Source organism: Python bivittatus, unplaced genomic scaffold, assembly GCF_059951505.1.
Source record: "Python bivittatus isolate LINGU-HERP-01145 unplaced genomic scaffold, Pbiv_v1 ctg000260_np1212, whole genome shotgun sequence".
Lineage (NCBI taxonomy): Eukaryota > Metazoa > Chordata > Lepidosauria > Squamata > Pythonidae > Python > Python bivittatus.
The window spans coordinates 2162114-2175662 of NW_028277055.1; the positions used below are offsets into that span (position 1 = coordinate 2162114).

Below are 13549 nucleotides of genomic sequence, written 5' to 3' on the forward strand. Positions count from 1 at the left end.
ACTGAACATATGCGATTAAGGAAAAATATTCCCTTGAACAGCCCTACTGCTTGTTGCATAAGGGGAGTTTGCATCATCTTTAAACTGTGCATGATACATGTTTAGGGAAAATAATGAAGGTTTCTACGTTTCACTAGATCAGTGTTTGTCAACCTTGGAAACTTTCAGACGGGTGGACTTCAACTCCCAGGATTCCCCAGCCAGCCTTGCTGGCTGGGGAATTCTGGGAGTTGAAGTCCACCCGTCTGAAAGTTGCCAAGGTTGACAAACGCTGATGTAGATGTTTGAAAAGGAAATTCTCCCATGAAACTGCTGATTCAAGCTCATTACTATGAAGGAGGAATGGCTCACTTAAGGCGGTTGTCCTTTTAAACGTTCTTGGGCATCTTGCACTGTGAATTTGGTGCCATTTTTATTTAGAATTTTCTACCCCTGCAAATCAGTCATGCTCACTTGTACTTAGATCTTTTATCTCAGGCCTTATTTCTTATCTTATCACGTGACATGCTTGTCTCTGGCATTGTGTGTAAAATCTATATACAGTGGTACCTCTAGTTACGAACGCCCCTACTTACGAATTTTTCAAGATACGACCAGCTCCGGCCCCAAAAATTTACCTCGACTTGCCAACTCGCCTCGACTTACGAACTGGATCCGAGGCCATTTTCCGCCCGTTCCACGTGGTCCGCGGCCATTTTTCCGCCCGTGCCACGTGTTCCACAGCCATTTTTCGCCCGTTCCACGTGGTCTGCGGCCGTTTTTCCTCCCTGCTGCATGGTCCATGGCCATTTTCCGCCCCTGACACATGGTCCGCGGCCATTTTTCTGCCCCTGACACGTGGTCCACGGCCATTCTTCCGCCCTGACGCATGGTCCGCGGCCGTTTTTCCGCCCCTGACGCGTGGTCCGCGGACGCCGGAACGGATTAACGGTAATTACATTGAACCTTATGGGAAAATTTGCCTCGTGTTGCAACCAATTCGAGTTGCAACCAGAGTCACGGAACCGATTAAATTCGTAACTCAAGCTTCCACTGTACTTACAGTATATTATGCACACATAAAACCTATATACACACACAATTCAGTGCATAAAAACTCAAGCACTGTCATCCCTCTGGGGGAAAAAAAAGCATAATTAAGACTAAGCTGCAGGAGGGAGGAAAGGCAAAACAATCTGGCAATAATCACAGAATTTAGTTCTTTGAAATGTCCATCTTCAAAATGGTGGGTAGGCTAGGAAAGGGCTGTCCTTTCTCCTAACTGTCTCCTCCTCCTCTGGCTGGCGAAACTAGGAGAAATTATGTAAATAGGAAAAGTTTTGGAATTACATAGAACATGAGAAATCACACGTGGTATGTCCCAGCAATAAGGTGGCAAAATACCTGTGATCTAGAACATCCATGGAAGAGAAGAGTCACCTACTCCTTGTGCTTTGCTCCACAGAGTCCTCTGAACTCCAGCCTACTAAGCCAGTGTCCTTCTTCAAGGGTTTGAAGTTGGTGATGAAACATGGACCCTACATCAAGCTGATTGCGGCTTTCCTGTTCACCTCCCTAGGTTTCATGGTGAGAAAACAGTCAGTCTTCCTCATGACCCCTTCTAGGCATCTTCCTCAGGCTTCCATCTGTGTGATTTTTTTTTTAAACTAGAGCAAAAATTGAACACACATCCACCCAGAGCTTGAACCCACCCAGAACACCTTTGCTAAAGTATCTTAAGTGCTTCCTAAAGAGGCCCCAATCCCAAATCTTTCTCCTAAATGTTTAACCTAGAAATGTCCCCATGAGGACCAAGCTCGCATTTATAAACGCATTTTGCTTGTCTGATCCTTGGACAAAGTTGAAGGACCCTACATGTTCCAAATGCCAGATGCTTTCTAAGAATGCCCACAGCCTCAACATTTTTGAGAATGTACTGCCCCAACAGCAGCAATGATGCTGAGGTTGCTGTTCAGCTGAATACTTCTGCTCTGTTTTTTGCTTCCGCTTCAACAATGAACAATGAATTCCACTCCCATCCTTCAAACCTCGGGGAATGTAATGAATATTCGTAGCCCCTACCTTTTCCCTTCTCTGGGACAATTATCCAGTAGCCTGCTCTTTTTGAAGTTGCCATCTTTTTTTAAAAAAATCTCCATGTACAGTATATGGATTTTCCATTTATTTTTTGCAATTCTCCAAGAGCACAGAAACTTGGGGGTAAATGGCAGACACTGGTTTTGTGAAAATTGGGACAAATAACTCTGTTAAGCTTCGTTTGGGCTTAACATCATTACTTTGAATGAACCGCCCCTACCTTAGCTTGGTGTAGAAGTCTTGCAGTTATCCTGAGGAATCAGATCTTTCTTTCCAAAATACTCCTGCTTTTTCCCACTGACACCTCTTGTTTCTTCCCAGCTCTTGGAAGGCAACTTTGCCTTGTTCTGCACATACACCCTTGGATTCCGCAATGAGTTCCAGAACATTCTGCTCGCCATCATGGTACGTGTTCTGCAGGGTATGCGATGACCCACCCACCTCCCTCCCTCTCCCATTTTCTACATGGGCTCAACTCTCTCTGGCATGAAGGGTGGGAGTTAGGAGGGAGGTTGGCTGGTTGGTCCAGATTCTCCTCAGTTATAAGCTTCCAAAGAGAGCTGGAGAATCCACTTTCTTAGTTCATCCACCACATCCACCACCAGAGGAGGGCAGGTGTTTCCTGGCAAGGCATCGCCCGAGATGCCAGTGCTGGGCTGTTGAGTAGTCAGGTTAAGAGTGTTGTGTGAATGCACCCAGAAGTCTTTCAGTTGTCAGTCTGCAAGGGAACTGGAGGACGTTAAGGGGAAGGCAACCTTAAAGAAGGCTAGCCTAGGCAGTTAACCCTGTTCTTGAAAAGACAGAGTCAGTGATTGCAAACAAGGCTTTCTTTGTGTGTCTTTAGAGCTGGCCTGAAAAGAGACGAAAAACAAAAACCATGCTCGTCTTTTGCCCAAAACCTGCCATTTTATTCCCTGCCGGCCCTTAACCATGAGAAAAAACGGAGGCTTGAGTGTTTATCAGGGAGAGACTCTGAATGAAAGCTTTGGAGCCAATTTGTCTGAGAAGGTCTTTCCAGGCTGATGAATGGGAGGAGGTGGGAAAGGAGAGATCAGACTCTGCCAAGCCAGAAAGGGGTAGACGCCCCCCTCCCTTTCCATGTACTGAGGAAATTAGCCTGTTGGGGGGATCTGCCGAGTGCACTGGATCATAAACTAATCAAACAGTCTGGGGGAGTCCAATATCCAAAGCCATCAACACATAAAACATGCCAAAAAACCACAAACTTTGCAAATCATCTCAAGTGATGACTCTGAACCATAGCTGATGGTGGATACCAGCCTTAAGACTGCAAACTCTCACCCATAATCTCCAAGCTTTACCGAGTCAATTACGAATCTAGGATCTGCCTATGCAAAATCTGTGAAGTTTGTTTTGAGCTTGCTTTGGGTTTTTGACGGGTTTAGATACTGCATTTGCCCAGCCTCTTTGATTAATGTATGGCCCAGTGCATTCTGCAGATCCTCAAAGTAGGTTTAACTCAAGAAACCGGCTCGGGGGGGTTGTTGGAACACTGCCAGCATGTACTGTACCTACGTGCCTCTTATGCACAAGCAGCGAGGGATGTCAGTGAAGGGGAAGCAACGTGGGATGTATGAGCACTGATGTGTTCCAACTGCTATTAATGTTTGTCATACTCCTCATTCCAACTGGTTCCCTAACTGGGTTAAGTGTGTTGTGTGAAAAATGCTCCAGACTGAAAACGTGCAGCATAAACCGTGATGACCACTCATATCCTCTGTTGTATGCCACCACCAAGCCTGCTCTTGATTCCCAGAGCAGGAATGTTTTCCTGCACCCCCTTCCTATTCCTGAGCATCTGGACAAGTACTGTTAATTAGGCAGCCTTACCTGCAGCAAAAACACACTTTCAGAGCAGACTTCAGATTTCTTTAATGGCGGCCAATGGAGTTAAGTCTTAAGTCTGGCCCGGTGGTTGTGTTGAAGACACACTAGCTTTAAGATTTGAAGTATCTAGCTGGCGATTTAGGGCCCTGCACTGATGCTGTTTCTCGCTTGAGACCCATCCTGCCTAGTTCTTTACATCGCAGGACAATTGCAAAGAAATGTAGAAGCTATGAAATGCTTTCTAGAGGGTCCAAACTGCATTTAAATGTCAGTGCGCATAAAGCTAGTTTGGTGATGTGTTTAGGAAGTGCATTAGGTGGGAAAGCTAAAGCTTCAAAACAAAAAAAGTAATTTGAGAGTCTTTTCCCTGCAGATAATTTAAACAGGTAGCTTAATCCTAATGAGTTGTAATTACTGGTTATCTCTGGCATTCTGATGTTTCAGTTGTAACAAGCACCAGTTCAAAAGATCCTGTGCCTTACTGAAACAAGATCCACAATAAATAACAATCATTGCTAGTAGTAGCGATAGCATTGCTGTTGTTACTATTTTGCTAGTATTATTATTCCAACAAAAGTGCCAGGTTTCTTTTGGAATTCTTACAAGTTTTGAGTAAAGTCTCTTCACAAAGGAATCATACTGTGCCCAGAAGAAGGGGAAATAAGGGGCAGAAAAAAAGTGACAGTCCAAACTTATGGCATGGCATGGTTTTACATCTAAGGGCTGGTTTGTGGAACCATTCCTATAAACGCTGCAGAAAATATCAGAGCAGCAAATATGTTACACACATTTGCACGTATATGATGTAATTTAACATACATAAGCTTTATATACAGAATTAGTCTATTCCCACAGCATTGGCTCTGAATGTAAGATCTTCTCTAGAATGTCAAACAAAAGCCACATTCTTCTAAGATGGTTAAGCTGAAATGGGCTCAGCAGGGTCCTGTTCACACGTGCTGTGTCTTGAATTATAATCCTTGATTTTGATCAGCAATTACATTTTCCACCGCCGTTGTAATAGCACGTCCTTTTTTTAGCCACTAGTTTGGATTCCCAGTTGTGTTTTCTCTCGCTTGGACAGTCCCTTCGGGCCAAACCTTTTCCAGCCAAATCTGCTAGCAAACCCAAACCCATCCCAGAAAACAGAGAATGTAAAAAGGAAGCTTGTCCCTCCAAGGTGGTGGTAGTAATACCGCTGTGCATCTTCAGAAATAGATCAGAACAGAAACAGTGGGGTGTAGAAAGGACTAAAAAAAACACCCATAAACGGCTAGTTTCTCTTCTGCTTTTTATTTCAAATGCGGAGTGTTACCACTCCAGGATTCCATTTCCCCCGTTAAAAGAAAATCTCCCCATTGGGAGTAGACCAGAATGTCACAAAAGAGCGAGGTGAAATGCTGGTTTTCTGTATGCAAAGCTGCGGCCGCCTTCCCATCTGAACGCTTCCTGTCCAGAATTCTGAGATGCCATTAATATGGAGAACAGCCTTGGGGCACAGCCAAGTTGAGTGGGAATAGAAACTTCAAAGCAGCCATGTTTAGCTCACTCCTATGGAGGTCAGTGGCTAAACTTTATATTTAGGAAGTCTGGTCATGAATGGAAGAGAAGCTGTTGGGGAAAGTTTAAGCTGTTTCAGTCAAAGAGCCCCCCTTCCCCGGAAGATTAAGAATTTGTCTGGGCCACAGCAGCAGGAGAATGAAAAGACCTGGTCTGTCATCAGAAGCGGTCTTGCATTATTCAAAGAGTCGATGGCAAATCTCTTCTTGCACTTTCCTTTTTTCTTTTTTCTTTCCTGGACATGCTTCCAAACAAAGCTCTGGTTCGCGAACAGCTGCTATTTATATTTTCTAAGAATGCTAATGTTGGTCCAAGGGCATTATTGAATATAAAGATGACGCTAGACTGGAGGGGGGAGCTTTGATTTGAAGCATGCCAATTTCTCTTTTTCTTCTACCTCCGAAAAAACTTTTCACAAACAGCAGGTGGAGCGGGGGGGCTGGCAGGCACAAAGAGAGGCTGGAATAGATGAATGTCTAGAAGGCCCATGTTGCTTTCCTCTGCAGTCTACAGCCCTCGTTGCTTTTTCATAGGGGGTATAAAGCACATTCTCCCTGTGTTCACATAACACGCTTAATTAACCTAGTTACTGAATTAGCCCATTTCCTGAGTTGCCACGACACACTGAACTTAAACTAACCAAAGAGACTCAACATTCAAAGCCACGAGAAAAACTGACTAAGGGGAAAACTAACCATGAATCTCTGGCTCCCTTGTGTCATCTAGCTTAAATTCCTTCTTTGGAATCAAAACCTTCTGCCAGTCTAGTTTTTCTTCTTTTTGACTTAGTAGGAAAAGAGGGCAGATTATTTTATTGTTATAAGGACATTTCTGACCAGGCTAGGTCAAAGAGTTTAGGGAGAATGAGCCTCCCAAGGGTGTGGGAAGGTTAACATTAGTCTATTCATTGGGGAGAACCTGCTTCCTTGGGTGTGTCTGTGTTTTGTAGTTAATTGTTTTATTGTATTATAAGTCTCAAATAATATGTTACAGAATACAGATAGTAGCTGGGTATAGCAATATTTGTACACTATAAACTAGAAATTGTTAACAGTGTACTAATTTAAATAACTTAAACCTTTAAAGATAAGGAGAAAAAGAGTTTATATCAGTGTTAACTATAATTCTGAGATGTTAATGAACCTAAGGTTGCTTGCATTGTACAATTGAAACTAAGTGTGGCGTTGATAGCCTTTTCCAAAATGCATTGAATTATTTTGTTATACAATAAGGATTTGCATCTTGAGCTTGATACTTAATACTGAGGTCACCACTGTATTGTTATTTATTGTTGTTTATGAATATTAAAAAGAGAAAAAAAAAGAATTAAAGAGAAAAAGAAAGGGAAAGGGAAAAATGGCTGGAAAAATAGATAACTTCCCCTTTATTTTTTTTATTTTTTTTATTTTTTTATTTATTTTTGGTGCCTTTGAGTCAGTTTTTGACTCCTGGCGACTGCCTGGACAAATCCCTGCGGTTTTCTTGGTAAGATTTTCAGAAGTGGTTGGCCATTGCCTCCTTCCTAGGGCTGAGAGAGGGGGACTGGCCCAAGGACACGCAGTTGCCTTTGGGACTGGAACTCACAGTCTCCAGTTTCTCACCTGATGCCTTAATCGGTACACCAAACCGGCTCTCTCCCTTTCTTTATACTCCAGCTGATTTATAAACATGGGACTGAAGGCTTGCGGAAAATATAGGCAGTTAAAACATAGTTGGAAAGAGTTTCCACTTCTTGCACATTTTTATGTGTGAAGCATGACTGCAATCCATGTACACAAAAAACGATGGGCGTTGCTCCAAGATAATTAGAGCAGCAGATTTTCCACAGATGACATTTTAGGCTGCCACAAAATCCATTGCAAAGTCGTCTTCTGGTTGACTCAAGTAACAGACCTTCTTTCCTTTCTGTTTCGTTGCTGTCTTGCAGCTCTCAGCCACATTGACCATCCCCTTCTGGCAGTGGTTTCTTACTCGATTTGGGAAGAAAACTGCTGTTTACACTGGCATCTCGGTGAGTGAATAGTGGGGAACTAAAGCAGCCCTATTCTGTGCCTAGGTAGCTTCTGAATGAGGCCTCCGTGAAAACCATTCAAATAAAACACATGCTGAAATGATGGGCAAGCCTCATCCAGGGCTATTCATGGCGCAGCAGGAACTGAAAGTTTCTTCTGGAAACATCAGTTTTTGGACAGGGCTAAGACCAGCTGGCAGGACCATCCTGGTCCCACATGTGTCCTGTTTATGTTTTCAGAGAACAAATCCTGAGGGCCTGGCTGTGACAATTTTGGACATGATGGGGTTGAACTGTGTGCCCATACCTTTCTTTTGGTGGACCCCATAGCCTTGCTTGCACACCAGGCTAAGAGATAATGTGGTTTGTTTCATTTTGTAGGTCTTAGTAGTATGTGTGAACCCAGCTGTGCTATACATAATTGTGGTTTAGAATGATGTATGAAACCAGCCAATTGTGGCTTATTCAGTGAACCATGAACGTCCAAATATGATTTAGCATGATGCATGAATCAGTTCAAAGTCTACTATCTGAGTCAAGTTAAATTTTGCTATTTAAAGTAACTAATAGACCGACAGACATTTTGAGAAGTTTCTTCTCAACCCATGGTTGTATCTGAGCAAGTATAGCCACAACTGCTCTTAACTATAGCTAGGTTCTCATTGGCAGCCATGGTCTAGAGAGGGAAGCAGCATATGAACTAGAAAAAAAAGAAGAGATCTTCAAGTCTCCCTTGATGATCAAGCCATTCTCAGCTCTCGGCCTAGCAGGACTTTCCTTGTGCTCAAAGTCCCATTTCTACTAGGATGTGTTATGGTACAAAGTTACATAAGTTCACTCCAGTTTTAAACAAAATAATCTTCTTGACCACCTCTTCTCTTCTCATTCTTCAGTCTGCTACGCCTTTCCTCATCTTGGTTGTGATTTTGAAAAGTAACCTCATTGTTACCTATGTGGTGGCCATTGCAGCTGGAATGAGTGTGGCGGCTGCTTTCCTCTTGCCTTGGTGAGTTTATTTCCTAGTACGTTTGTCTGGTTTCAGAACTCCTATAATACTATATTGCAACTTCCGACGCCTATGATGCAGATGTGGGGAGGAAATGACAGGGTTCCTTCTGAACATGTTTTTCTGGTCCTCTACGCCTGCCTGCTTTCCTATTTAGCTTTTTATGCCTCCATCCCTACTGATGCAGATGACCAGCATTTAACTTCTGGTGTAGCTCGTGAGACTTTCCTATTCTGGGCAGAACATTTTTTACATAAAGGATCTAAAGATAGGGAGACACTAGTATAAAGATGGTAAAATAAAGGCAGTAGCAGATCTTCAGGATTAATCCCAGGTTTTCTAAAAGTTGGATTTTCACGAAGTGCAGAGCCTTTTAAAGGTACAAGTGAGGAGATCCTGCTAAGGTGCCCCAAAGTAACATCCGCTCCGTTCTTCTTTCTTTTTCAAACAAATGCCCAACTTTTGAAGGAGGTAGAACTGCCTTTCAGTAGCATTCTGGAACTCCAAAAAAGAGGCATCAGCAGGTTTAAAAATCAGACAGGACCAGAATAAAAATTAGATTGGATTGAACTGTATTTAAAATTGTAGTTATGGACACAACCCAATTTGTCCTTGTGACACCTCTACTTCAGGAGCTGCACTGATTGCCAGTTAGCTTTTGGGTGCAATTCAAGGTGTTGATTGTCACCCTTAAAGTCCTATGTAGTTCAGGACCTGGGTATCCTTGGGGTGGCCTGTATGAAGACAGCTGAAACGCTCGCTCAGGTTGTAATCCCCAGAGATGGTTGTTAGCAGGAATCACAGGACAGGACACTTCCATTCCTGTCCCCCTTCTCCAGAACAGCATCCAAAAGAGGTCAAGGATCACCCCTGGAGATCAGAGTAGCCCCAACCCTGTTAGGATTTTGGAAGGCCATTAAGACTTGTCTCTTCCAAAGAGCCTTTGGGAATGATGTGGATTTTGGTTCCCCCTGGATATGTGGCATCTGTTGATTGTTGGGTATTCGATTTGCCAGTTGGTTGATATATTTTAACCCTATTACTACATATTGAAATATAAGCTGCTCAGTCATTTTTGACTAGAAAGAAAAAGAAAAGAATAGAATTCTGAAGCAATTAAAAACAATTAAGATAATCACTCCCCCTATGATTTCCCTTTTTCTCACATTAAAAAAAAATAGTTTGGTGGCAGCTTTTGGGAAGGATCTGATTCCTGCCTTGTTCTTTTGTGCATCTCCTTGTGGCTGAACTGATTAGTTACCTTCTGTCTTGTCTCCTTTGATTAGGTCTATGTTGCCAGATGTTGTTGATGACTTCAACCTCCAGCATCCAGATTCCAGAGGCCACGAAGCTATTTTCTTCTCTTTCTATGTCTTCTTCACCAAGTTTGCTTCTGGAGTGTCTCTGGGGATCTCCACCCTCAGTTTAGAGTAAGGTTTCACCATCACCCTATTTGCTAATAGAATTCAGTATCCCGGGTGTTTTGGGATCTAGGAATCCCAATCATCTGGAAGTGTCTGTCTTTTCAAAAGAAATCTCTCTACTGACATGTCTGGTCGTCAGTTATTTACAGTTGAAACACAAGTTGCTAGTAAATTAGAAGGACTCCAAGAAACTAGGACAGGTTCTGAGAAGAGTATTGGGAAGGCCCAAGAGGAGAAATTGGGGGAACCAGATTTGTTTACCATTGGGAAAAAAACTAAGGAAGGGTATGACAGCAGGGTTGCCCCATGGAAGGAGACTGTAGTGCAGCACCCAGAATAATGGTCATCAGTTCAGAACGGCAGACTCCAGCTGAATGCTAGGAAAAGCTCCCTAACAGTAAAAATTAGTAACCAGTTCCCAAAGAAAAGAATGATCTGTCCATTCCTCAATGTCTTCAAGCAGAAACTGAATAGCCATTTGTCAGGGGTGATTTAAATTGGATTCCTGCTCTGAGCAGAGGTTTGGGGTTGACCGCCTAGGATCTATAATACTATTGGAATCTAGACTTGCAAGACTTGGGTTCATGTTGCCATGATTCTTACTCACTGGTGAATTGTTCATGGCTGTTTATTCCATCTTGATTTTAATTTCTTGTCTCTAAACTTGAAGTAGTGCCATAATTCACTTGGTTGTTTGGATGGATAATTGTCCTAGCAGGTCTCTGCCTACTTCTGGCTGAAACATAATGATTCATTGTATGTCCAGTCATGAAACTATTACCCCAAGAAAAAACTCTGAGTTTAAACTCTAATACAGCTTTTTCCCCTTGGAGACAACTTGTATCACTGCTCTTCCTCTTGCATTGTTTATTCTAATTTTGTTACCGCCATGAAGTGCTCAGAACCCCAACCTCCTGTAACTTCATTCAAACCCTCTGCTTAATTTCTTGCAGCTTTGCAGGATACAAAACTCGAGGCTGCTCCCAACCAGAGGAGGTGAACCTGACCTTGAAAATGCTTGTGTCTGCTGCGCCAGTGGTATTGATCGTCTTTGGGCTGCTCCTTTTTAAGCTGTACCCCATTGATGAGGATAGGCGGAGAAAAAACAAGAAAGCTCTGCAGGATTTAAGGTGAGCAGTCTGCCACAGGCAACCAGAGAGGAGGGAAGAAGGTATCTCCTCAAGATGAGCACCTGACAAAGAGGGAAGGTGGGCTGGGCTTTGCCTTTCATGAGCTAGCAGGTTGGATGTCCACAGGGGAGCAAAGGACATTACTCATCGTATTTTAACACAAACATCAAGAAAGATATATCACTCATTGTGCGATGATGTCATCACTCATTGTGCAATGATGTCCCTTTATGACTTCTACCAACCACCTGTGGCTGGCACAGTGAGCAGGAATGCCATTCATTCAGGATCCATTGCCACAGGTCCTCCCTCTCACTTATCCCTTTGTACCATGATGGCATGATTTTTTTGACTGGGCAGATGTAGGACTCTTAGAAGCTGTACTCTGGCTCAGTTCACACAGTACCCTAAGCCATGATTGTTCTGAATCATGGTAAACCGAATAGACACAATTGGCTGAGTTCATCCAGGTTCTTGTAGAAGCAGCTAGGCAAGTTTGGCAGTAGTTCTTGTTCTCCGTGTGCTCTCATGAGATTTCTTTTAATAAAAAAAATTCTTTAAAAATTGGGCGCCCAGGACATGGAATGAAATTGATGGTGTCTTTGCCTGTAAAGCTTGCTCCTTTCCCTTAGTGTATTGTGTGAACCAAGCCTGCCTCCTGAAGCTGCAGTGAAGCATGGTGTGAACATTGTGTGCTTTGTTCTGACGGGTGGAGGCAAGAACACTTTTCTGGGTGCCCCATTCCCAGGGGCTGAAATCTCATGAGAAGTTGTCAGTCTTGCACAAGACCACGTGACATGTTGTGATCATGTGACAACTTTTATTTACTCATTTAGGGGGAAAGGAGGGAGCTGGGGTGACCTCTTGGATGCATTAACTACATCACAGTTGCAGAATTTCAAGGGAATTCTTGATATAGATAGATAGATAGATAGATAGATAGATAGATAGATAGATAGATAGATAGATAGATCTCCTCCTCCTCCTCCTCCTCCTTATGGATAGCAATTGAAGTCCTGAACCCCAGGACTTCTGTCCCAAAACATCCTTGTAACTTAATTGCTAGAACTTAAAATAGAGCTGATGCTTCTGGCTCTGAGACAGATGGAAATCTCATTTCTCTGATGTAGCACTTTTGCACAAGAAGTGCACTAAATATAAAATGCTGAGTGTTCACATATCTTAGTTTTGCAAACAGAAGTCTTGCATGGCTCTCTGATGGCTTTCAGCCCACTTCATACTAGACTTCTGGCATCTTTCAAATTTGTGCAGTTGTCATTGAATTGTGAGTACCTGTCTATTGAGAAGAGTAGGGAGAGTTCCTATATAGTTCCACCTTGTTCAGACATGGGTGGCCTGTGAGTGACCTTGGGCTACCAACCTGATTCTATAGTTGAGCTCACCCTTCCTTAGATAGTCTTGCTGATACTACTACTGGCACAAAAGGGATCCCCAGTTTTAGCTTGGTCTTATATTACACACTATCGTCCTTCTCTTTCCCCAAAACTGACTTGGATCACATGCTGCATCATGGAATAAGCCATAGTTTGTTTAGTCATCTTTTGTAGAATAAACCAGAGTTGGCTGGTCAAAACCAAGGCGACCACATGATGGTATAAGGCAACATGTGAACCCAGTCCCTGAATCTCTGCTAAAGAGAAAGTTCTCCTACTAAAATGTGGTGCTTCTTTTCTATACTTTGCCTTTTCCAGAGATGAAGAGAGCAACAGTAGCACAGAGTCAGATTCTACAGAATTAGCCAGCATTGTGTGACCCCATCTTGTCTTGGTTTATCCCCGGGATCCTGAGAAGATGGGACCGCCATGACATCTACTGTGAAGGAGGGACGCTGATTTACTCCCATGGGGGAGTACCTGTGAAGCCTTAAAGACTGCCCTGGAAATCAAACATTGGTCGACATTGAGCCTGAAGTGGGATCCGTGGATCACTAGCTGTCAAACATACTTGACCATTTGGGCACTCTAAGAAGATACCTCTAGTGAGAATAAGCATCATCTCAGTGTGTCTTTTGCCAGAATCAGTTCACAAAATTCTCTTGAATTATGATATACTTTAGACAGATGTAATTTATCACTAATCTACCCATTGAATTGGTGCAAATCTCTAAAGTACTGTTAAATGTATTTTGGTATGTTTTTGTACTCAATATTGCATTATATATTATATTATCATGGACCCAGGTGGTGCTTTCTTGGTGTATATTACACCGGTGGGTTTGACCTTGCCAAAACATGACTGTGTATTGTTTTTTCCTGTAAATAAGATGCAACTAAAGAAGAACCATCCTGTGGTGTCCTTGTTTATATATAAATATATATTTGTATATATCAAGAACCTAATTAAAATAACTTAATGTTGTATATATAAAGATGTCATGTTTTCCTATTTGTATATGTGTGTACAGAAAGAAAACTGTGGATCTGTTAATAATTTGCATTAAAATTGAAAAATGTCACTAGCATGGCTGTTTTTC

The 13549-nt window shown here is 42.6% G+C and overlaps 1 protein-coding gene across 2 annotated transcripts in view; it reads left to right on the forward strand.

The window, feature by feature from the left end:
- Positions 1–13531, forward strand: part of MFSD2A (MFSD2 lysolipid transporter A, lysophospholipid) — a 35299-nt gene extending 21768 nt beyond the window's left edge. For both annotated transcript variants that reach the window (XM_088140284.1, XM_088140285.1), the window contains exons 8-14: positions 1445–1566; positions 2398–2481; positions 7412–7495; positions 8389–8501; positions 9788–9931; positions 10879–11055; positions 12768–13531. In XM_088140284.1, coding sequence (XP_087996410.1) covers positions 1445–1566; positions 2398–2481; positions 7412–7495; positions 8389–8501; positions 9788–9931; positions 10879–11055; positions 12768–12828 — 785 coding nt within the window. In that variant the 3' untranslated portion in view covers positions 12829–13531. The remainder of the gene's footprint in view (positions 1–1444; positions 1567–2397; positions 2482–7411; positions 7496–8388; positions 8502–9787; positions 9932–10878; positions 11056–12767) is intronic.
- The last annotated feature ends 18 nt before the right edge of the window (positions 13532–13549 follow it).